Source organism: Cynocephalus volans, chromosome 8 (genome assembly GCF_027409185.1).
Source record: "Cynocephalus volans isolate mCynVol1 chromosome 8, mCynVol1.pri, whole genome shotgun sequence".
Classification (NCBI taxonomy): Eukaryota; Metazoa; Chordata; class Mammalia; order Dermoptera; family Cynocephalidae; genus Cynocephalus; species Cynocephalus volans.
Window position 1 is genome coordinate 78730731 of NC_084467.1, and position 26390 is coordinate 78757120.

Here is a 26390-nt window from a genome sequence, read left to right on the forward strand (position 1 = left end):
CCATGAATATGGAATGTATTTCCATTTTTTGTGTACCCTTTAATATCTGTCATCAGTGTTTTAGAGTTTTCATTGTAGAGATCTTTCACCTCCTTGGTTAAATTTATTCCTAGATATTTTACTTTTTTGGTAGCTATTGTAAATAGGCTTGATTTCTTGATTTCTTTTCTTCTAGTTTGTTGTTGCTGCATAGAAATGATACTGATTTTTGTATACTGATTTTGTATCTTGCAACTTTACTGAATTCATTTATTATCTCTAAGAGTTTTTTGGTGGAGTCTTTAGGTTTTTCTATGTAAAACAGCATGTCATCTGCAAACAGAGACAATTTGACTTCACCTTTTCAATTTGGATGCCCTTTATTCCTTTCTCTTCCCTCATTGTTCTGGCTAGTACTTCCAATACTGTGTTAAATAGGAGTGGTGAACACGTGTATCCTTGTCTTGTTCCTGATCCTTGTGCATCCTTGTTCCATTAGGGATGAATTTAGTTATGGGTTTGTCATATATAGCTTTTATTGTGTTGAGATAATTTCCTTTTATACCTAATTCGTTTGGAGTCTTTATCATGAATGGATGTTGAGTTTTGTTGAATGTTTTTACAGCATCTCTTGAGATGATCACATGGTTTTTGTCCTTCATTTTGTTGATGTGGTGTATCACAGGTATTGATTTGCATATGTTGAAACATCCTTCTATCCCTAGCATGAATCCCACTTGATTATGTTGTGCAGTCTTTTTGATGTGCTGTTGAATTCAGTTTACAAATATTGTGTTGAGAATTTTTATGTCCATATTTATCAAGGATATGAGTCTATAGTTTTCTTTTTTCATTGTGTCTTGTTTGGTTTTGGTATTAGGATGATGCTGACCTCATAGAATGAGTTTGGGAAATGGCCTCTGTTTCAATTTTTTGGAATAGTTTGAAAATAGTTGTTATTAATTCTTGTTTAAATGTTTGGTAGAATTCAGCAGCAAAACCATTTGGTCCTGGCCTTTTCTTTGTTGGCAGACTGCTTATTTCCTATTCAATCTTGTTGCTCATTGTTGGACTATTCAGGTTTTTCATTTCTTCTTTATTCAGTCTTGCTAGTTTGTATATGTACTGAAATTCATCCATTTCCTCCAGATTTTCAAATTTGTTGACATGCATAATAGTCATGTTCATAATAGTCTATAATGATTCTTTGTATTTCTGTGGTATCAGTTGTAATGTCTTCTTTTTCATTTCTGATTTTTTTTTATTTGGGTCTTCTCTCTCTGGCTAGTGTTTGTCAATTTTGTTTACCTTCTGGAAAAAAAAATACCTTTTTTTCCTTGATCTTTTGTATCATTATTCTGATCTCTATTTCATTTAGTTCTGCTCTAATCCTTATTATTTCTTTCTGTCTACTAACTTTGGGATTGGATTATTTGTGTTTTTCTAGTTCTTCGGGGTATAAAGTTAGGTTGTTTTTTTTTTTTTTAATCTTTGTTTTGATGTAAGCATTTATTGCAATAAACTTCCTTCTTAGTACTGCTTTTACGGTATCCCACAGGTTTTGGTATGATGTGTCTTTATCTTCATTAGTTTCATGAAATTTTTTGATTTCCTTTTTAATTTCTTCTTGGACCCATAGGTTGTTCAGGTGCATGTTGTTTAATTTCCATGTACTTGTACAGTGCCACAGTTTTGCTTATTATTGATCTCTAATTTTGTTCCATTGTGGTCTGAAAAGATACTTGAAATGATTTCAGTTTTTAAGAATTTGTTGAAACTTGACTTGTGACCTGGAGAATGTTCCATGTGCTCATGAGAAGAATGTATATTGTGTAGTTGTTGGATGACATGTTCTGTAGATGTCTGTCAAGTCCAATTGGTCTAACATGTGGTTTAAATCCTGTGTTTCTCTGCTGATTTGTTGCCTAGATGATCTTTCCAATATTGAGACAGGATTGTTGAAGTCCCCAACTATTATTTTATTGGGGGCTGTCTCTCTCTTTAGGTTTAATAATATTTGCTTTATTCATCTGGGCCCTCTGATGTTGGGTGCGTATATACTTATAATTGTTATATCGTCTTGCTGAATAGATCCCTTTTTCGTTATATAATGACTTTCTTTGTTTTTAATTTAAAGTCTATTTTATATGATATATGGATAGCAAAACCCGCTCATTTCTGTTTTCTATTCATGTGGTAGTTATTTTTACATTTCCTCACTATTAGTCTGTATTTGTCTTTACAAGTGAAGTGAGGTCCTTGTAGGCAGTATACAGTGGGGTCTGATTTTTTAATCCATTCAGCCAGTCTGTATTTTTTGAGTGGGGAATTCAGTCCATTTACATGTAGGGTTGTTATTGAAAAGTATTGTCTTACTTGTGGCATTTTGTTGATATTTTATGGTTTTATATATCTTTTTTTCCTTTCTTTTCCTTTTATTGTTTGTCTTTGTTGTTTTTTGAGGTGATAAGATATATTTTCTTTATCTTTCTCATTTGCATATCTGCTGTACAAGTGGGCGTTATTCTTTCTCACATATTCATGATGGTGATTACTGTTTTTCAGATTCCATATAGAGCACTCCCTTAAGGATTTCTTGCAAGGCTGATCTTGTGGTGGTGAACCCCTGCAGTTTTTGTTTGTCTGGAAAATACACTTTCTCTCCTTAATTATTTTTTTGACAGTTTTTTTAATTGAAAGATAATTGATTATATGTATTTCTGAGGTACAGAATTGAATATCAATACATGTGTACAATATGTATTGGTCAAATCAGATTAATTAATATACTCATGTTTCTAAAGTATAATCAATTTTTGTGACCCTTAATTAGCTTCTCATCAACCCCTCTCCCCACCCCTTTCCCACCTCTAATAAGCACATTTCTCTTCTTTCTTTCTGTTCTTTTTTGGGTGGGGGGAAAGTTTAATGTAATATTGTGATTCTTTCTCTTTCTTTGCTGGGTGTAATATTCTTGCTGGCATTTTTTTTCTATATATCATCCCATTCTCTCCTAGCCTCTACAATTTCTTTTGAGAAATCTGTTGTTAGTCTGGTGGAGACTCCCTTATATGTGACTTGACATTTTTCTCTTGCTGTTTTATAATTCCCTCTTTGTCTTTGACCTTTGACAGTTTGAGAGGACCTTTTTGGATTGAATCTGTTTGGGGATCATTGAGCCTCTTAAATCTGGAAGTCCATGCCTCTTCCAATACTTGGGAAGTTTTCAGCTATTTTCACTGAATAGATTTTTCAATGACTTTTCCTTACTCTACCCCTTCCAGAATACCCATAATTTAGATGTTTGTATGCTTAGGTTTGTCTATCGATCTCATAGGCTTTCTTTATTTTTTTAGATTTTTTCTTTTTTTTTTTTGTCCACCTGGGTTGTTTTAAAAAGCCTGTCTTTGAGTTCAGAAATTCTTTCTTCTGCTTGCTCTAGGCTGTTGCTTAAGCTCTTGGTTGTATTTTTTATTTTGCTGAGTGAATTCTTCAGTTCCAGTAGTGCTGCTTAGTTTTATTTGTTTTTGTTTTTTTTTTAATGTATTTATCTCTTTGTTGGATTCTTCCCTCAGATCCTGTTTTGTTTTTCTCATTCCATTTTGTCATCTATCTGAATTTTCTTGTATCTTATTGAGTTTCATTAAGATTATTGCTTGGAATTCCTTTTCAGACCTTTCTTGCTATTTGGAATTTGGTATTAGAGAATTATTATATTCACTTTGAGGAATCATATTTTGTTTTTTTCATGTTTCCAATATTCCTATATTGATGTCTGGCCATTTGGTAGAGCAGTTGCTTCTTCTAATACTCTGGAGTGGCTTTTAAGGGGAGAGACTCCCTGCTGTATGTAGATGTGCTTTCTAGTCACCATTGGGTAGAGTGTGTTAGGTGTGATTTCAGGTAGATGCAGTAGTGTAGTCTTTGTGTAATTACTTTGATCATATTCAATGTCAGAGTTTTCTATGAGTGCCTCTGTGGCCTAGGCAGTGGCCTCAGTTCCTTGTTGAAGTGAATAACACTGGACTGGGTCATCAGGGTAATAGGTGAATTCTTGAGCTCTTAGAAGAAGTGCTGAAGTGCCTTGTTTCTCCTTGGCTGAGGTAGATGGCCCTGAGTGGGCTCGCTGGCACCCTGGCCAGTATCCCATGACCCTGATAGGTGCACTGGGGTGGTCTGAAGCTCCTCAGTTTAAATAAATGAACTTAGGAGGGATTTCTGGGGGTTGAGCTTAGGACCTTAGGCTTTGAGGGAGATAATGAGGTGCTCATTGGCTCCTCAGCTAGAGTGGGTGACTCAGTGGTGTCACTGAGGCTCAAGGCTGGGCCCTGTACCCGTAAAGAAGACATAGGGGGCACTCTGTAGCTCCACTGCTCAAGTGGGCAATCCTGAGTGAGATTGCTTCATGGCTGAGGACCTGTACATTCAGGACGGGTACTTAGTTGCTCTACAGCAGCACTGTTGAAGTGGGCCACTCTGGGCAAGGTGGTAGAAGTTTTGGTTGGGACCCTTCACCTCCAAGAGGGATGCTGGGTCCCTCTGCAACTATTCAGCTGAAGCAGCCACTCTGGGTGAGGCTACTGTGGTCATTGACAGGACTCTGTGCCCCCAAGAGATACTGAGTCTCACTGCAGCTGCTTAGCCAGAGTGGGCTACCCTGAATAAGATTACTGTAGTTATGTGCAGAACCCTGCACCTTCAAGAGAGATGCTAGGGTTTTCTGTAGCTGCTCAGCTGATGTGGTCACCCATGGTGAAGCTGTTGTGATTGTGGGCAGAGACCCCTGTGACCTTAAGAGAGGCACTGGGTCACTCTGGAGCTCCTCAGCTGGGGTGAGCTGCCCTGCACAAGATTACTGGGGCTGTGGATGGGCTGTTGTGCTCCCAAGAGAGATGGTGGGTCCCTCTGCAGCTCACCTATTGGGGCGGGCTCATTGGTACTGGAGGTGTAGGTCCGTGCCCCTGAAAGGGATGTAAGAGTCCTCCACCACCTCCTCATGGTTGTAATAATTGCAAGGGTGCTTCACCAAAGAGGGCAGGGTCACTGGCAGTGTCCAAAGGCCCTGATTAGGTGGATTTCTGCCTCTAGAAAATGTATATACCTGACTCCCTCTGTCCCGAAGGTGACACCCTTGCTGCACTGGACTCTCTGTTCCCAGGGCACAGGACACTGACTTGGGTGTAGGCAACCCAGCATGATGATGGGCCTCAGGGCTGTAGAACTGCTGCCAGGGCTGAAGCAAAATGCCCTCAGGTGTTGGGTCCTATCCTATCACTGTGACTACTGAAGCAGCCTGGGACCCAGGGGCTGGGGGTGGCTCAGTGTAAACTTCCTCCCCCGATCAATGCAGTTGCATGGGCTCCCAGCAGTTCCCAACACCAGGCACATGGCCACAAGGGCAGTGCAATTCCCCTGTGGTTTGGGGTGCCGGCATATGCTGCTGTGCTTGCTCACCTCTTTCCTGCAAGGAGAAACTCCTCCTGAGTCTTTGCTGCTCCCAGCTGGAGGATGGAGTGGTAGTGACTGGGAATTATTTTCTGTTCTCTTTGTGACTTTCCTGAGTTTCTGCACTCACCAGCATCTCTGCTACCCCTTTGATGTATTCCAGCTCTCTCCTTTCATTATTTTTCACCCAAGTGTAGTTGCATATTTGCTATTCTCTATCTTTGTGGTGGAGACAAGTGGTGAATACTTCTGGTTGGCCATCTTGCTCTGCCCCCCAGCCATAGGAAATTTCTTAACTCTAAATTTCATAAATGGGAAAATTATTAGATTTGAGATTCATCATCCCTTTGTTTAAAAAACAGGAATCTAGTTGGAAGGATTACTTCTAATTTATAGAAATATAAACATAAAGCCAGGCCCCATCTGCTCATTTCATTTGTGTATCCCCAGAATGGAAATCAGTAGCAACCACATGTAAGTGCTCAAAAGAATGCATTTTGTGTAATGAAAAGTGAATGAAGTAGTGTAGATGACACATTTTAGCCATGTGCTAATTAACGTACAATTTGTATTCGGTGTCTTTGGAAAGGGGCTGAGACCTTTGGATTACAGAAAAATTTGTATTCGGTGTCTTTGGAAAGGGGCTGAGACCTTTGGATTACAGAAATAATATATGAATTTCTAGGTATTTTACACCATATTTTAAGAGATTGCAACCAGTAAAAAAGAGGAACCAAAAAACCTTGTAGAAGCCTGGTGGAAGGTATGTTTACCCTCAAGTGGAGGAGATTGGAAACATGAGAAATGACAGTAGATACTTGAAGGACTGCCGTGTAAAAGTTTAAACAGCTTCAACTTATTCCATGTGTTTTACAAGAAAGACCAAATAAAGCTGTATTAGTCTGTTTTTGTGTTGCTATAACAGAATACTTGAGACTGGGGAATTTATAATGAACAAAGATTTACTTGGCTCACAATTCTGGGACAGCTGCATCTGGTGTGGGCCTCAGGCTGCTTCTACTTATGGTGGAAAGCAGCAGGCAGCCAGTGGGTACAAGCAGATCACATGGTTAGAGGAAGCAAGAGAGAGAGAGAGAGAGGAGGTGCCAGGGTCATTTAAACAATGAGCTCTCCCTCTGCCGGGAACTAATAAAGCAAGAACCCACTCACTAGCCCCACCCCTCAGGGAGAGCATTAATCCATTCATGAAGGATCCGATCCCCTGAACAACTCCCAAGAGTGCCACATTGGGAATCAGATTTCCACATGAGTTTTGGGGGGACAATAACCTCCAAGCTCTATCAAGAGCCAATAACAGATATTTTAAGACAGAATATTTTGGCTCAATACAAGCCCAACTTTGAAAACAACAAGCACTTTCTGATAAAATCATGTAAGCTAATGAGTTTCCTATTTTGGGAGATCCCCTTCTAGAAACTGAATGGTCTGGTGGAGTGGATGCTACAGGGAGAATCCATGTGTCATGAGCACCATGTTCTTTCCATATTAATACTTACTTTATAATAGTTCCAGTAGGGTTAGGCAGTGGTTAAAAAAATCCCTGCCATAAAACAAAGAAATTAAAAATACAATGATATAAGTATTTTTACGAAGATAACAAAGATATAGGTGCTTTGAAAAAAATAAAGCAGTGGAAGGAGAGTGCAGGGGTCCTACTTTAAATAGGGTGGTCAAAGAAGTCCTCTCTGAAAAGGTGACATTTTGGCAGAACAGAAGGATCTGTGAAGGAGGCATGTGGGAATCTGTAGAAGGAATATTCCTGACAGAGGGAACTATTAGTCTGTGTGAGTCTTTACAGGTGAGGTGAGTTTCTTGTAGACAGTATGTAATTGGGTTTAGCTCTATAATCAAATCTTCCAACCTATGTCTTTTGACTGGAGAATTCAGTCTATTTACATTTAGGGTTGTTATTGAAAGGTTTTGTCTTAACCTGGCATTTAATCAATTTTCATTCAGTTTTTAAAAATATCTTTTGTTCCTTTCTTTGCCATTTATTCTTTGTCTTCGGCGTTCATTGGTTTTTTGAGGTACTAAAATATAGTTTCTTTCTCTTTCTCATTTTCTTATCTGTTCTACCAGTGAGTTTTGCTCTTTCTCATGTATTCATGATGGTGATTATCATTTTTTGTATTCCAGAAGCAGGACTCCTTTGCAGATTTCTTGTAGGGCTGGTCCAGTGGTGGTGAACTCCCACAGTTTTTGTCTGGGGGAGTGCACTATTTCTCTTTCATTTCTGAAGATTAGCTTTGCTGGATGTGTATTCTTAGCTGATAATTTTTTTTCTTTTAGTGCATTGAATATATTGTTCCATTCTCTTCTAGCCTGTAGAGTTTCTGCTGTGAAATCTGCTTTTAGTCTGGTGGGGACTCCCTTATAGGTGACTTGATGCTTTTCTCTTGCTATTTTTAGAATTCTCTGTTTGTCTTTGACTTTTGCCAGTTTGACTATAATATGTCTTGGAGAGGACCTTTTTGGATGGACTATGTTTGGAGATCTTTGATCCTCTTGGATCTGAAAGTCCATGCCTGTCCCAATACCTGGGAGGTTTTCTGCTATTACTTCTTTTAATAGGTTTTCAATTCCTTTTTTTCTCTTACCCCTCCAGAACACCCATGAATTAGATGTTTGTGTGCTTCAGGTACTTCAGGTTATCTGATAGCTCTCATAGATTTTCTTCATTTTTTTAAGTTCTTTTTGATTTTTTTTTTTTTTTTTTTTTTTTTGTCAGCCTGGGTTATTTCAAAAAAACTGTCTTTGAGATCAGAAATTATTTCTTCTGCTTGCTCTAGCCTACTGCTTAAGCTCTTGGTTGTGTTTTTTATTTTATCAAATGAATCCTTCAGTTCCAAGAGTTCTGCTACATTCTTTTTTGAGGTATTAATCTCTTTGTAAATTTCCTCCTTCATATCCTGGATAGTTTTTCTCATTTTGTTTTGTCATCTGAGTCTTTTTGTATCTCATTGGGTTTCTTAAGATTGTTGCTCAGAATTCCTCTTCAGTCATTTGAAGTGTTTCCTACTGCATAGGGTGTGGTACTTGAGAATTACTGTATTATTTTGATGGTGTCATATTTTCTTGTTAGTGTCTCTGTGTTGATGTCTGGTCATCTGGTAGACCAGGTGCTTCTTATATTACTTTGGAGTGGATTTTGAGAGGAGAGATTCCTGTAGGAGTGTTTTATATGGAATATTGAGTAGGGTATTTCAGTATTGATTCCAGGTAGACACCATGGTGTAGTCTCCTTGTGGTTACTTCAGCCATATTCAATGTCAGAGTTGCATGTGAGTGCCTCTGTGGCCTGGGCACTGCAGCACTTAATGGTTCATTCCTAAGTTAGTGACACCGTTGAAGACTTGGGCAAGCTCTGAAGTTCTTGGGAGAAGTTCCTGAGTGCCCTGTTGCTCTTTGGGATGGGTGACCCTGGGTAGGCTTATTGGCCCCCCAGCAAGTATCCTGTGATCCTTATGGGTGCACTGGGGTATACTGGAACTTCTCAAATTGAATGGGTGATCCTGGGTGGGGTTTCTCTTTCCTTGTTCCTACAGGCAGAGATTCCTCCTGTGTCCTTTTTCCCCCCCTAATTCCTTGTTTGTCCTGGAGCAGTTTTATTCAAAAGAAGAAGGAAAAAAACAATGTAGATACAACAAAGATATAGGAAATGAAAGCATCCCTGATGGCTGGAAAGTCTCAGCTAACCAAAGATTTAAAAATTTAACATTATTTAACATAGTATGTATTGTCATCCTCACCCTCAGAAAAGATAGAGAATTATATTTATTAAGCAAGATATCAAAATGAAAACATGATCCTAATGTAGATGTGATGGCTTCTTTTTTTTTTTTTTTTTTTAATTTTATTGGTTACATATATTCATGGGGTACAAAGCCGACCATTACCACTTGTGCCCAAGATGTGATGGCCAGATCTATACTATCGCCATGCCCATTACCACAAATTGTGATTATTCCCCATGTCCCCACCCAATTAATCCCTGCCATTACCCACCCCCCCGACCCCACCACAACCCGGGTTCTCTCTCTCTCTGTGAGTCCAACACACTACTGTGGTCTTTCTTTCCTTTCTTCTTTCGCTCTTAGCTCCCACTTATGGGTGAGGACTTGTGGTATTTTTCCCTCTGTGCCTGGCTTATTTCACTCAACATAATATTCTCCAAGCTCATGCATGTTGCTGTGAATGGCATAATTTCATTTTTTTTTATGACAGAGTAATATTCCATGGTGTGTATATACCACATTTTCCTTATCCAGTTATCCGTCAATGGACATTTAGGTTGGTTCCATATCTTGGCTATTGTAAATAGAGCTGTGGTGAACATGGGAGTGCAGGTATCCCTTTGACATGATGGTTTCCACTCCTCTGGGTATATACCCAGAAGTGGGATTGCTGGATCATATGGAAGATCTATCTATAGTTGTCTGAGAAGCCTCCATACTGTTTTCCATAGTGGTTGTACTAATTTACAGTCCCAGCAACAGTGTAGGAGCATTGCCTTCTCTCCACACCCTCGCCAGCATTTGTTATTCTTCCTCTTTTTGATTATAGCCAATCTAACTGGGGTAAGGTGATATCTCAATGTAGTGTTAATTTGCATTTCCCTGACGATTAGTGATGTTGAGCCTTTTTTTAAGTGCCTGCTGGGATGGTTTCTTTTTTACTTAGGAATGAATGGACAGTGCCTCCTCAATCTGACCCTCTTTGTGTATCTTAAATGAGTCAGCATTTAACTCTGGCTTTAGGAATCACTAGGCTGACATCACTTGGCAATTTATAGGATATGTGGAATGAACTGTTTTATTTCAGAGGAAGGCAGCTAGAAGCCAGATATTTCCAGATGTTCACTGGCATCTGATAATATGAACGTGTGTACTTGCCATTCTGTGGCTTGTCCTTCTGGGGGAAGGGAGGAGGGCAGTGTTTATTTATTTATTCACCTCATATTTATTGTGTACCTACTTGGTGCCAGGCAGTGAAAACAAAGCATGGTGCCTGCCATTAGGAAGCTTACTGGTCCTTAAACTATTACTTGTTCTTTATAATAATGACTTAGGAAATGATGCTTTAACTTTTTCAGTGTTTAATCCTTCTACCAGGCTGGTAGCATTTAGTGCTTCTTAAACACAGAAATTTCTGATGATGCATTAAGAAGATTTGCTTGATGTCTCTTTTTAAATTATGTATCAATGAAACCTGTAGAAAATGTGTTATTGTTATACTTCACCACTGAGAAAATTTATAAATTCAAAAATCCAAGTTTTAATGGATTCATCCCTCTTGATCCCTTGGATTTTTTTTTTCAAGGACTCCATGCCTCAGAGCTACTAGGGTATGATTTTTTTCTTTTCCTTTTCCTGTTGCAGTTGCGGAAATGAGTAACCAGTAAAACAAACTTTTTATTTAACCCTGTGTTTATTAATAAATACCTTAAAATTTGCAATTTGCTGTAAACTATTTTTTTCTCTCACTTTACTATCTGGTTCTAAACTTCCTCCATACACAGTGTGTTATTTCCTGGCCATCATGTAAGTTTAAAACATCATCATCACTAAAAAGAAGGGATGATCTACACAGTGGAATATTAGCCAGTGCGAAAAAGAAACAAGCTATTCAGCCATGAAAAGAGAAGGGAAGGATCTTAAATGCATATTGCTAAGTGAAAGACACTAATATGGAGAGGAGGATTGTATGATTCCAACTATATGGCACTCTGGTGAAGGCAAAACTATAGAGACAGTAAAAACTATCAGTGATTGTATCGGGGTGTGGTGGACAGAGCAAGAGAGGGATGAATAGGCAGAATACAGAGGACTTTTAGGAAGTGAAACTACTCTGTATGGTACTGTAATGGTGGATACCTGTCATTGTATGTTTGTTCAAACTCAGGGAATGTACAACACCAGGAGTGAACCCTAATCTAAACTATGGGTTTTGAGTTATAATGATGTGTCAGTGTAGCCTCATCAATTGCAACAAATGCACCACTCTGATGGGAAGATTGATAATGGGGGTGTTGATGCATGTGTGTGGGCAGGAAGTATATCGGAAATTTCTGTACCTTCCTCTCAATTCTGCTGTGAACCTAAAACTGCTCTAAAAAAAAGTCTTACAAAGAAAAAGGGGAGATCGTACAAGCACAGCAGGCCGGAAATGATGCCACAGACTTGCAGTTTTGCTTTTCCAGTTCCCCTGGAGACAGGAACCTTGTTTGTCCTAGTGATAGTGATGCAGCCTGTGTGGTTCTCACAGATGTCTATTTTTGTGCTCAAGTGGTAACTGCCCCCAAATATGCATATATTGGACTTGGAGAATAGCAGGACTTGTAAACAGGCGTTTGCTAAGAATGAAAGCGTCTCAATATTCACCCCTTTAGAGCCATCTACCTACCTTTTCAGTTCCTTTTCTTTCTCACCAAGGTTTTTTTGTACTTAAAATATTTTCAATAGTTAGTCTCAAGACAAAATTGCATTTTCAGAGTTATCCATTGAAGAGGATAAATTTCATGCCTTTTGATAGTGGGTGCTTGCTTTGTCCTCTAGCATCTTGTTTTTGGAGAAAATGTTTAAGTTTGTACATCAACTGATAACTTAATGACGTGAAAGTTAGTTCCTTTCTCTTCATTTCCATTCCTTTACCAGGAAAAATGGATCTACCTCAGAAAAAGAGTGACAATCTTTCTCCCCAAATGTAACCCTTTGCCCTTGTCTCTGGAACCAATAACCTGTCCAAGTCTAGTAGCTTCAAGACCTAAATGAAGTTACTCCTATTCCGTGAAGCTTTCTCTGCTTACTCCAAGCCTGAGCTCCTACTGTAGTTACCACACCATTCACTGGTATACCTGCTGCCTAACTGGCAGTCTTGCTTGACTTCTACTATGCTATTTATGTCTCTTCAATAAGATTGCAAGTGCTTTTAGAACAGCAACTATTGGTTATGCCTCTTTGATTTTCCTATGATGCTTAGCATATAGTTGATATTCAATCAGTTTTAGTTGACAAAGGATAGTCTGTGTTTAAGATCTGTGAATGAGCCCTGGGGAATAGGTCTTTAGGATCTGTTTCTTGCTACATCATTCTTAGGTCAGCAGAGACAACTTGGTTTGTTTTGTCAGACGGGAGCAAGTCTGGGTGATCAACTCCAGAGTAGAGAGAGCCCTTTGATACCAGCTGTATTTGAATCTATGGTGATGGAACAAGAGAGAAGGATAAAGTTAATTGCTTTTATTTGGTTCCACCTGCCGTTTTGTGGCTCTACTCTGCCTATTTGGCTTGAACCTTTCATAATCAATTTAAAGCACTGTCTTTTAAAAAAAAATTAGCCACAATCTAAAGAATACAGCTGGATCACAATTTAACATATTAGAATGGTACCACCTGTTTTATCATACACTGTGATGTTTCTCACTCATTTCCTTTTCTATGATAATATAGTCATAACTATGATTTAAAGTCCAAACAGGAGAAATAATTTTGGTGTTATAATTCATAGAAAAAGAACAATGGATTTTATTGTTGAATATGTAAGAAAATAAATATTCTCATATTCTGTTGGCAGGAGATATGTAAAGAAATCCAGCCATTTGGGGGAGGGAGGGAACTTGGTATTATAAGCTTACCTTGTTCGGCACCACCCAGGCAACACTGATTCTTTATCATGTTAATTTGTCTTCACTAATTTTTATATTAAAATACACCCACATACACTCCTGGAAAAGATGATAAAGCAAATGCTACATTTCAAAACTCTTCTGCTCAATGTATATAGTCATGATAGATAAACTAGGAAAAGAGACAACAGAAATGCATACATGGACTTAAAAATGAGATAAACTTTTCTGTGGATCACGAATGAAGTACTGAGTGGGGCTGAATCAATTGCTGGGCTCTCATCCAAAATAAAGCAGTAGCAGCCAGAAGCTCAGCTCCTGCCAGTAACTATAAATGCAGTAAGCAAGATAAGAGGCTGGAGCCTGGTCACTGTTTGAAGCCAAAGACCCCCACTCCCCAAAGGAAGCTAAAAAGAATGGCAATTTACGATTTACTGGATGCTGGAACTGGTGCTTCAGAGGAAACTGTACATCTGGGGTTCCTCCCAACCAGGAACTGAGTCAGCCTGCCTCTAGCTCCCTGACTAGGCCTGTGAGAGCCTGACATCTCAGTGAAACATCAAAGCACTGTGAGATGATCTAGTGGTGGATGGAGGGCTCGGGGGTGGGAGCAGGAAACCACAGAAGCACACGCGAGAGAGACAGTGGAAAACAACCTCCTACTCAGAATGCACCTACCATCCAGAACACATGAAGGAGACTATGTTAAGAAGGGCTATCAACAAAATTTGCATTGGAACACTGATTTCCTCAAAATGAAATTAAGTTTTGAAACAGCTGGCAATTTAAAATAAATATATTTATAGTGGTCAAAGAGATAAAGACATAACATTTTAAAAAGTAGGTAGATAAGAAAAGAGTAGATCGATATAAGAAATTTAGAAATCTTGGAAATAAAAAAGTCAACGAATTTTAAAATATCAACAGGTAGAATAACTGGACTTCACTCAGTTGTAGAAAGAAGTAATGAAATAGATAAGAGTTCCAAGTTTACACAGAGCTCAGCACAGAGGGACAGGGATGACAAAGCACACACACGCTCATGGAAGATATACTGAGAGGCTCTAACATACATCTCATAGGAGTTGTAGAAGAAAAAGGAAGAAATGACTGGGCAATCCTGAAGCAATATTTGAAGAGATATTTGCAAAAATTTTCCAAAATTAAAGAAAGCTGAGTCCTTAGCTCCAGGTGTGGAGAAGGATTAATATACATACACTCAAAATTAAAGTGAAATTGTAGAAAATGTGAGATTAAAGGTAAAATCTTAAAAGCTACCATAAAGATAGATAGATTGGGCACTAAAGAATAAAATCAAACTGACAGCAGCCTTCTCATCAGCAAAAATACAGGCCAGGAGAAACTGGAATAATATTTTTAAATGTCATCAACACAGAATTTTATAACTTATCAAACTATTATTCAAGAATGAAATCAATATAGACATTTTCAGACATACCAGGTATACAAGTTTACCATCCATAGACCCTTACTAAAAGAGTTATTAAGAGATATGACATACTTCAATCAAAAGGCAAATGAACCCAGAGGGAGGATATAGGATCTAAAATAACAGATAAGCACAAGATTAAATAAATATAAAAATAATCACAATCAACTGCAGATTGTTTTAAAAAAAATGTGTATTTCAAAAGAAAGCTAAAACAAACTCTGGGAACAAAAAAAAAATGGGGTAGTTAAAACATTCTTGGAAAGGGAGTAGGAATACTAAAAAACTTTAAATGTACATCTTAAGAAATAATAGATAATCTCTAGAAGAATAGAAATATAGTGTACATCTTCTGAACCAGCTGGGGATGGGGGTGGAAAACAGGAGATATAGACAAAAATGATCAATACAACAGACGGTAAGAAGGAGGAAGAAAAAGTATGAATAAAATAAAAAATCTAGAAATAAGCTAAAATACCCAAATATGACGAGCAAAATAATGTAATGGATTAAGTTCACTTGTGAAAAGAAAGAGGTGATTGGTTTGGATTTTTTAAAATCCATAAGGCAGACACCTAAAAAATAAAACAAAACCACTAAAGTAAAAAATAGAGATTAAAAAACTATATAACATAAAAATACCAAAAAAAAGTTGATAGAGCAATGTTAATATTAGACAGCATTTAGCCCTCTCCAAGAACTCAACCTAAACAAGGTATATATTTGGGTGTTAAAACACGCATAGATTCTTGTAACTGCCACCCCAAACAGGATACAGAAGAATCTCAACACCCTAAAGAATCCCTGGTGCTGACCTTTACAATGAACCCCCCAGCCCCCACCCCTAACTTCTGATCTGTTTTATGCCCCTATCTCTTCTCTGTCCTATTTTTCAGCATGCTATGTAAAATCAGACAATATGTAATCTTTCAAAACTGGCACAGTTTTTAGTAGCAGAATTGCCAACGTGCACATCGTCATGGAAATGTTTTTAGTAAAGTATAGCAATCCACAGTATGTAATTCTGTGGTACTCGGAATGAAGTAGATCTCCAGATACCTATGTATTATAATCTCCAAGACATACTATGAAAGTAAAAAATTCAAAGTGCTGGCATAATACATGTGGAAAGATCCCATTTGTTTACATACCATATGTATGTAAATGCACAGATACAGGTCTGGAATACTACGTCCTAAACTTAGGACTCACTAAGGAATGACAGGGTGGGTAGGGAACGGGAATGGAAGATGCTACCTTCTGTGTTAAAAATAAATGTTTTAAAAGAAAAGGCATTTATGGTAGCAAAAAAATAGAATAAAACATTTAGGCATAACTTCATAAATGTACAAAATCTATGTGAGGAAAACCATAAAACACTCCTGGAAGGCACAAAATTAGATGTAAACAAGTGGAAACATACACCATGGAGAGGGAGAATCAACATCGTAAAGAAGTCAGTTTTTAAATTAACTTATGTAAAGTTATCCCAATAAAAATACCACCAGCATTTTGTTCTGGATCTAGATAAGTTGATTATAAAGCTCATAGTGAAAGACAAGTACAAAATTGAGGACTTACCACACTAATCACTGACTTAGATCTGTTTCTCTTGTGCTTGATCTTGAAGGGCTTGGTTTTTTTTGGTATCCCTAATATCACAACTTCAAAACGATCGACTTTCCCTGGTACACACTCAGCACTACTTAGTATTTATGTTCTGCATGTCCTATGCCAGCCTCTTCAGTGTCATTTATACCTCTGGCATGTAATAGATAAACTGGCCCTTATTTATATGACTCTTTGTTATTTTAAGCAGTTTCTCTGAAGCTAAGTGGCTTTGTTTTATTTTGTTCTAATCTCAGCCCTTGCTGTCTCATTCATGCAAATGTGGGGTCTTTTCAATTATCACAGGTGGGTTCTGCTTTTTACTACATTGCTTCTCTGGCAACTGCCTGAATAAGTAGGTCCTGCTTTTACATCATCATGATGCGTGTGTTATGATTCTAATAGAGGACTGACACTCAGCCATCACCAAAGCTATATCATACAATCAAAGATGTAACCACAAACATGAATGATTTAAAATAAGAAAAGTTACTTTTTAGAAGGCCCTATTTTCACATTGACTACTCAAGGTATTTTTGTATGCAGTAAAGTATGCACATACTCCACTTAAAAATGCATGTCTTTGAGCTAGCTGGTTAGTGCAGTCAGCTACAGTGTGGCCTTGTAACACTAAGGTCAAGGGTTTGGATCCTGGTACCATCCAGCCGCCAAAAAAAGCATGTCTTTGATGGTATAGATTTGATAGTTATAATTTTAAGTATTTGATTTCTTTTCCTATATTTGAGTAATATTTCAATGCAGACTTGAAGGGTTGTTTCCTTTTTTAAGGAAATTTGAATTTTTACTCTACGTTTCTCTTGAAAACACCCCGTGTCAAAAGCAAAAGTAAGAAATCCTGTTTATTTTGTTGACCTTAGTATTCAGAGAGGATCTTCAAGACCGTTTTTTTTTTTTTTTCAAAAATAGCTGTTGTGTTTTCTCAGCATGATTATTTGCAGATGAGAATTTATGAATCCAAATTTTAGTGAGCCCATTTCTCCAATCCCTGCAACCCTTGAGTTTCTTTTCCAGAAACACTATATAGATGTTATCACAAGTCATGGGACAATTTTACATGTACATTTTTTTTTCCTCCAGGGACTTTAATTGGGAAGCCATGAGGAGCATTTTATGCACTTTTGTAACCTAGATGTCAGCTACTCCTTGATCTAGAGGATACTGAGTCAAACTCCAATCCAATGTCTTGTCCAAGTTTTGGCACATTCCTGGAAGGGTTAGGTTCTCATGGTGCCAGTTTCTGCTTCCATGGAAATAGTTTAGATGATAGGTTTTTACCCATTCCAGGCAAACTCTCTGTCTGTACAACTTTGATCCAAGCATGAGATTTGCTATGGTTTCTACAAAATTTATTCATAAAAGTCATGTAAGTTGTGTGTGTGTGTGTGTGTGTGTGTGTGTGTGTGTGTATAGGTGGCAAATTTTACTAAAGGTTTGAGAAAGATTGAAAGGTATTTGCATCTCAAAACGGAAACAATGAGCATATACTCCAGCCACCTCCATGTTGCTTGACTGACTTTTCTTCTTTCGCTGTACCCCTTTTTCCTCTGCTGACTCCCTCCCACTTCCATGCCTATTCCTCCCATTGTGGAGTAGGTGGTTCAGCCATCTCTTTGTACCTTGGCTTCACCTGACCCTTGCTCTCAGTGACTCACCTTCTGCTGTGTCCCTTTCCTCCTCATTCTACACTTACTTATTTTGCATAACATAAATTATTTCATTCTAAGAAGAATTCTCATATCAGCTTTTAGGATACTAACTTTTCTCGATGTATTTGGTTCTCTTGTTTTTTTTCGCTTTTTAATCCCCAACCCCCAATTTCTTTCCCCTCTTCTCTCATTCTCCCCTTACACAAACACACCATGTAACTCTTTTCCTCAAGCCTTTTTCCTCCAAAGGCAATCTGAGGGTTGCCCTGAGAAGAAAATGATAGAATTCCTCCACATTGTGATGTGTGTGTCTGAGAGATGCTGGTGATGGTCTGAGCCTCAGGGTTTTGTAGAACTGGATGGGGTTGGGGACTTTCTCCCTACCCATACCCCAAGCACTCTCCCTTCGTCCTGCACCAGCAGCATGGAACCCTACAATTATTCTTTCAAAATTTGTTTTGCAGCCATTCTTTAAGGCTTGTTTTTCACTCTAATCTTTAAATTGCTGGGTAAAGATTAAAAGAAAAAAAAAAAAAGAAAGAAATGGTGTAGGTTTAACTAGGCAAACTTCTCAAAAGAGCAGAAAAGATGAAACACAAACTTCCAAGTTCCTCAAGGCTGCTATTGTTTTCAAAACATGGCAAAAACACCTTTTACCCTTTTTATTTTTTAGGAAGCCCATCTCTTGTTTTTTTCTGTCTACTTTCTCTTTTTGAGTATACATTTGAAAATACTGATCCTTCTCCCAGTTCTTCCCAATGTTGCAGTGTTTAGAAATACTGTTTCTATTAAATTGCTAAAAGGAAACAGGGGAAATGCTACACAAAATGGAAGTGGGAAGTTCTTTTTTGAGCAAGACTACAATGGCACAGGCAACTAAAGCAAAAACATATAAATGGGACTACATCAAACTAAAAAGCTTCTGCACAGTAAGGGACATTATCAATAAAGTGAACTGACAACCTACAGAATGGGAGAAAGTGTTTGCAAACTGCACATCAGAAAGGGGTTAATATCCAGAATATGTAAGGAATTTAACAATAAAAAAAATCAAATAACCCAATTAAAAAATGGGCAAAGGACCTGAACAGACATTTTTCAAGAGAGGACAAATAAATGGCCAAGAGGCACATGCAAACATGCTCAACATCACTAATCATCAGGGAAATGCAAATTATAACCACAATGAGATATCTCACTCCAGTTAGAATGGAATCATTGTTCAGTATATGCATGTGTTGAAACAACACAGTTTACCCCACAAATATGTACACGTAAGTGTTAAAATATTTTTTAAAAAAACTAAAAAACACTGTTTCTGTTAAACATGGAGGGTAACTTACTTCCTCTGCCCTGTAGCTATTTTACTTTATTTTGTTTTAAATAAAATTATTTGAATAAATAATTTAAATAAATTTATTTAAATAAATTTATTTATTTCTATTGTATTTTATTTTAAGTCTCCATACTGTTTGCTGCTGGACTCCCTAACTCGGCTGTGTCTTCTCATAGTCTTAGATCAGACAACCTGCCCTCACATTCTTCTGGAATTCTACTCAGAGCTGACTTTCTGCTGGAGTCTTCTTATGATATATACCCTCAGCAACATGAGCAACTACTGTTCTTAGTGACTAAATTCCAGTATTGCTTTTCTACTCATTGCTCATTTCTGAGTGGTTAACAGCTTTTGGAAAATAGATCACTGTCTTTACCCTCCTGAAGTTTGAGTAGGCACATTTCAAAAATTATGCCTTCATGAAAACTGAAATATAAAAATCAGAAGACTAAAAGGAACTCCTGGAAATTGTCACTGTATCACCCTCCTCCATTGGGCTGTTCTCTATAAAGCCATCCTAGCAGAAGCTTGGTGAAATGAGAAGAATGTGTGGAGTACTGGAAGAACCTACGCTGGAAACAGAAGACAGGTTCTGCCATTTCCTACTTATGTGAATTTGTGCAGGTCACTCAAGTTTTCTGAACTTCAGTCAGTTTCTTCTTCTGTAGAATAGGGAGTATGTGACCTACCTCCCCAGCATGGCAGACCCCAGCAAGTCAGGTGCTTTAGTGCAAAATATAAAAAGGCACCCCCACTGAGTGGCCATAGACCCAAGGGCACAACTGAGTGAGAGGGGCACAAGCTAGATTTCAGCCCACACTTGCCCCTCAGCTGGGCACCTGGTGCAGTGCATAACCTGAAACCCTGTGCAGCAACCAAGCTCCCCTGAGGTTCACCTTCTTCCATCATTAGGAGCGAACCTGGCGCAAGGGCTGGGCAGGGAGAGTAACGGGCCTGCCTGGCTGCTTGGCAGGGACTTTGCACATTAAGAAGCTGCCTGCTTTTTTACCTTCTAACTAATGTTGCTTTTACACTGATTCTTCTTTATTTTCATCACACCATTAACAATGTCATATTAACATATTAGCTCAAAGGTGTCTCTCTTGGAGACTGTACTCAGGGAAGCAAATTCCTTCTCTCTACTAGTCTCTGGCACCCCCACCCCCACCCCCGCCGACTTCACAGTTTAAACGAGATTATGAATGGGAAAGCATCTGGAACATGATCCCAAACACTGAATTTCTTAGTTGTTTCTCTTTTATATTCCTTCAAGATATTCTGGCATTTGTCTAGGCTTTCTCCTATTATTTTCTATTCCAGGGGTTTCCAAAGTTAAGGTGCTTAACCCTCAAAAAAGTATGCTCCATTGGGGTGTGAGATAAATATAAATAAAAATTTTCATTTTTATTTTAAATGTAGTGGGAAAGAAGTTAAGTGCTTCCAACATTTGACATATTGATTGCCGTATGGATATAATTATAAATATACATATACTGGGTGAGCTTGCTCAACCTATTTTCTCTGATATGGGTAAGTGATGAAAACGTTTGAAGACTAATGCTCCATTCTCACATCTCTGTAGCCACTGAACCCTCTGAATGCAATCACTTTTGTTCTTCTTCCCTGCCTTCTTTTGATTTAAATAGTAAGTATTAGCCCTTGCTTTATTTCCAAGGACAGAGCTTTATAAATTTTATAGTGAAAATCTTGTTTTATCCTAACTCCACTTCTTGTTTTCTGCATAGGACGTGGGAAGCAGTAACCCTTTCCCCTAAAATGTGCATATAAGGCAATTTATTGTTTAGGATAATGTCAAACTGAAATGCTTTTGATTTAATCCTAGAAATTCAGTAAAATAAAATAGGAATGTGGGCTCTGGTCCAGTTGGCCCTGAGCTAGATGACATTAGGCAAGTTACTTAACCTGAAGCTATGCCTCAGTCTCCACATCTGTAAAATGGGAATAATGAGAGTACCTGCTTTATCAGATTAAGGTGGCAATTTAAGGAATTAATGCCCATAATATTATGAGAACAGGGTCAGTTGCATATAAAGCACAACAGAAGTTTTCTGCTGTCATCACTGTAATCATCATCTTCATCTTTGAGCTGTCCTCCACACCCAGACTGCTACAACCCTGAACTGGAAGGAACAGTGGCAGTTGTGGATTCATTCACTTTCTCAGCAAATATATACTGGTGTTCTCCTATGTGCCAGGCACTTTACTAAGGGTTGGATGCTTTGCTCCATTGTCAGTCTTGTGCTTCTGGATGGTGGGCTGCTAGTTCCCTTGTTAGCAGCCTGTGGTCACGTAACCATGCCAAAGCAGTCCACTTTGCAGTGGATTCAGTTTCTCCTTCTCTAATCTATGTGAGAGGCTGTGCTTTTGCAGAATCACTAAACACTGTGGATTTCCAGCCATTTGGAATTTTCAGGCACAAACAGACTTTCTCTGCATTATTAATTCCTCATGTTATTGCTGTATATTCCTTGGTTATTATTCTTTCTTTGAACTGTTTGCTTACTGCTCAAGTAGCTCCACTTACAGGGGCCTCTTTTGGGGATGATTCCTTCAGGTTGATTCAAGGTGTATTCTGCCTCACCCTACCTCAATTTCAAAAAGGGTGCATTCTATCTTTCCAAATTGCAATCTTATGAGACTGCTGGATATTCGTACAGCTTAATATTCTTTTTGACAAATTGAAGCATTGATAGAAGGATAGAGGTTCTCAGTGTAATATATTGTTTGGAAAAACTAGCAAATTTAGTCATAATTATTTTACTATTGAACACTTCTATATTCTTTCATCTCTCTATGAAGAAATGGTTTTTATAAAAGCTCAGTAAAATTCCCATTATATTAAAGCCATTCATATTAATCTGTGCATATAATCCAGGATATGGGTAGAAAGAAAAGGGGAAACAATAAAGGCAGGAATTTCTTTCATATTTTCTTCTTCCGATCCTTTTACTTCTCATACACCAACTAATATAATTTGGGGGACCATCCAATTCAAGATTGAGTCTGACAAGGGGCTGGACTTCCCAGACCAATGACTGATCCTCCCAGGCTCCAGCGAGAAAAGAAATACAAATTTTAAATCAATGTTCTCTAAATATTTATTTTGTTATGAATTGTTTGAATTGTTCTATGTCCTGACAAAACCACTGTTTTATGTCAAAACTTAGACATGATGAGCAAAGTCAGATATTTCATTTTTCCAACCTGTGGGCTAAAAATAAAATCTTGGTGCTGGAATTGAATGTTGTATTCTCCAAGCAGAGGAAGTGGGCATTTATTGGATATTATTGCTGCTTTCTTCACAGTAATGACATTATGAAAGCTCTTTGAGTAATATAATTTGAAAATATTGTTTCTGTGTTTCAGGTCATGCAAGACAAGATAATCTGCCTTCCGAAAAGAGTGCAGCCTGCTCAGAACCAGTCTTCCGTTTCGAATGTCTCTCAGGCAGTTGCCAGTACCACCCCACTGCCTCCACCTAAACCATCTCATACCAACCCTGTCACTGTGGAAATGAAAGGACTGAAGACAGACTTGGACCTTCAGCAGTACAGCTTCATAAACCAGATGTGTTACGAGCGAGCCCTCCACTGGTATGCCAAGTATTTCCCTTACCTTGTCCTAATCCACACCCTGATCTTCATGCTCTGTAGTAACTTTTGGTTCAAATTCCCTGGCTCCAGCTCCAAAATAGAACATTTTATCTCCATCCTGGGGAAGTGTTTTGACTCTCCCTGGACAACACGGGCTTTATCTGAAGTGTCTGGGGAGGACTCAGAAGAAAAGGACAACAGGAAGAACAACATGAACAGGTCCAACACCATCCAGTCTGGTCCAGAAGGCAGCCTGGTCAACTCTCAGTCCTTAAAGTCAATTCCTGAGAAGTTTGTGGTTGATAAATCCACTGCAGGAGCTCTGGATAAAAAGGAAGGTGAGCAAGCAAAAGCCTTATTTGAGAAGGTAAAGAAGTTCAGACTGCATGTGGAAGAAGGTGATATACTATATGCCATGTATGTTCGCCAGACTGTACTTAAGGTTATCAAATTCCTAATCATCATTGCATATAATAGTGCTCTGGTTTCCAAAGTCCAGTTTACAGTGGACTGTAATGTTGACATTCAGGACATGACTGGATATAAAAATTTTTCTTGCAATCATACCATGGCACACTTGTTCTCAAAACTCTCCTTTTGCTACCTGTGCTTTGTAAGTATCTATGGATTGACGTGCCTTTATACCTTATACTGGCTGTTCTACCGTTCTCTAAAGGAATATTCTTTTGAGTATGTCCGGCAGGAGACTGGAATTGATGATATTCCAGATGTGAAAAATGACTTTGCTTTTATGCTTCATATGATAGATCAATATGACCCTCTCTATTCCAAGAGATTTGCAGTGTTCCTGTCTGAAGTCAGTGAAAACAAATTAAAGCAGCTGAACTTAAATAACGAGTGGACTCCTGATAAACTGAGACAGAAGCTACAGACGAATGCCCATAATCGACTGGAACTGCCTCTTATCATGCTCTCTGGCCTTCCAGACACTGTCTTTGAAATCACAGAGTTGCAGTCTCTAAAACTGGAGATCATTAAGAACGTAATGATACCAGCCACCGTCGCGCAGCTAGACAATCTCCAAGAGCTCTCTCTACATCAGTGCTCTGTCAAAATCCACAGTGCGGCGCTCTCCTTCCTGAAGGAAAACCTCAAGGTCTTGAGTGTCAAGTTTGACGACATGAGGGAGCTGCCCCCCTGGATGTATGGACTCCGGAATCTGGAAGAGCTCTATCTGGTTGGCTCTCTAAGTCATGATATTTCCAAAAATATCACCCTTGAATCTCTGCGGGATCTCAAAAGCCTTAAAATTCTCTCTATCAAAAGCAACGTTTCCAAAATCCCTCAGGCAGTGGTTGATGTTTCCAGCCATCTCCAGAAGATGTGTATACACAATGATGGTACCAAACTGGTGATGCTCAACAACTTAAAGAAGATGACCAACCTGACAGAGCTGGAACTAGTCCACTGTGACCTGGAGCGCATTCCTCATGCCGTGTTCAGCCTGCTCAGCCTGCAGGAACTGGACCTGAAGGAAAATAATCTGAAATCTATAGAAGAAATTGTTAGCTTTCAGCACTTGAGAAAGCTGACAGTGCTAAAACTGTGGCATAACAGCATCACCTATATCCCAGAGCATATAAAGAAACTCACCAGCCTGGAACGTCTGTCCTTTAGTCACAATAAAATAGAAGTGCTGCCTTCCCACCTCTTCCTATGCAACAAAATTCGATACTTGGACTTATCCTACAATGACATTCGATTTATCCCACCTGAAATCGGAGTTCTACAAAGTTTACAGTATTTTTCCATCACTTGTAATAAAGTGGAAAGCCTTCCAGATGAACTGTACTTCTGCAAGAAACTTAAAACTCTGAAGATTGGGAAAAACAGCCTATCAGTACTTTCACCGAAAATTGGAAATTTACTATTTCTTTCCTATTTGGATGTTAAAGGCAATCACTTTGAAATCCTCCCTCCTGAACTGGGTGACTGTCGGGCTCTGAAGCGAGCTGGGTTAGTTGTGGAAGATGCTCTGTTTGAAACTCTGCCTTCTGATGTCCGGGAGCAAATGAAAACAGAATAACTTATTTTTTGTTAAAGTTTGACTGAAACACGCTTCTACCAAATACAGTATAATAATTAGGTAGTCTTAATGCCTTTCCTATTTTATTTTTATGGTTTTTCTTTTTCACACAAAACAAAATGTACACAAAGACTGAGTATAAGGAGTATGTATTTTTAATAAAAATTTAATTGTATTTTTCCAATATTAATATTTTAAAGTTTTTTTTGTCTTGGAACCTGATGTACCTATTATTGTTTTCTACTGACAGAAACAGATGGTTCCCTCTATTTTTTGTTTTTGTTTTTTCAGTTCATTCTTGTGAAAAAGAGGGAATTATAAGTCTCATGTTATTTGGCATTTTTTTAAATAGATGAAGATATTTTGCCAAGGTCATTTTTAGCTTGTTTACCCCTGTACGGGATCCTTATTTTCGTTTTCACTGTGTATGTACCAAGGAATCTGTGCTTGCTATTGTAATACCAGCTGCCTTCTCCATTGGCCAAGTCCATCATTCTACAGAAAATTCTTCTCCAGAGGATAAATTCACATAAGTGCATTGTCACAGAGTATTATTTTTAAATTTTTCCCCTGCCTCCAACAGAATCCTAAATTGCGTATTTCATATACCCGACAGTTATAATTATCCTTAGGCGAGAATTTTGTAAGTGGGTGAAGAAAATAATTTTTAGTGGTTTGCATACTTGAGTTGGTCATTTATAATTTAGCTGATTTTACCAACATTTTAAAAATATCATTTAAAAACTGAAAACAGAGGCTCTCTCCACCTCCTTAATCTCAATACTGCTATGTAGTACTGGTGAACTACCTTAGAGAAACTAGATTTATTTTAATATCCTAGTAGGTAATTAAATTTTAAAGTCATAGAATTAGAAGCCTGTTTTTTGAGTAATTTAATCATCTTTGATGTCTTGATATGCTAATGCATCCGATGGAAAAAAATTCACTAGTAAAGCACTCTGTTAAAGAGCTGGTGTACTCATCTGACCCTTGCCCTCACTCTGGGCAGTGTGGCAGAGGCAATCTATTCAAATTCTGCCTGTTGCACAAAATAATCCTCTTATATATACATATATTAATTGATTTTCCTCAATCGATTTTCCTGCCCTTGCTCTGAATGCTAGTGATGCAAGCACAGGAACTCTATCTGCTCTCTGGCTTAAAATATGTATCTCTTCTAAAATGGTTCTTTTTTTTTTTTTTTTTAAGTGTGAATAAATTGCTACATGGTCATCACTTAGCAATAATTTTCACCTGATGTTTGGCAGAACTTTTGTTTGCCTTTGAACTTAAAAATTAACAAAATGTGGGGTCATGGGCAAAATATTTTACTATTAAGCTTGTACAGAACAGGAAAATGAAGTACAATATTTGTGCCCTCAATCCAGCACCAATACTACTGATCATGGGAACTTTGCTTTTATGTACCAAACTTATACTGGCCATTTTCTGAGCCCTAGACTAATCTAAGAAAGTTTTGTGACTTAACAATGAAAGAAAGTAGAAAGATGATTTGAGGTTTCAAAATACTGTTTTTAAAAATTGCTCCTTGATCCTAGTGAATTTGCCCAATGCTACTTTGAAACCTGTACAGAAGGCAAT

General features: G+C 38.2%; 1 protein-coding gene across 1 annotated transcript in view; it reads left to right on the forward strand.

Annotated features, from left to right (window-relative positions):
- The window catches only part of LRRC8C (leucine rich repeat containing 8 VRAC subunit C), an 86556-nt gene extending 61768 nt beyond the window's left edge, over positions 1–24788 (forward strand). The window contains exon 3 of the mRNA XM_063106560.1: positions 22515–24788. Coding sequence (XP_062962630.1) covers positions 22515–24788 — 2274 coding nt within the window. The remainder of the gene's footprint in view (positions 1–22514) is intronic.
- Positions 24789–26390: the final 1602 nt, after the last annotated feature.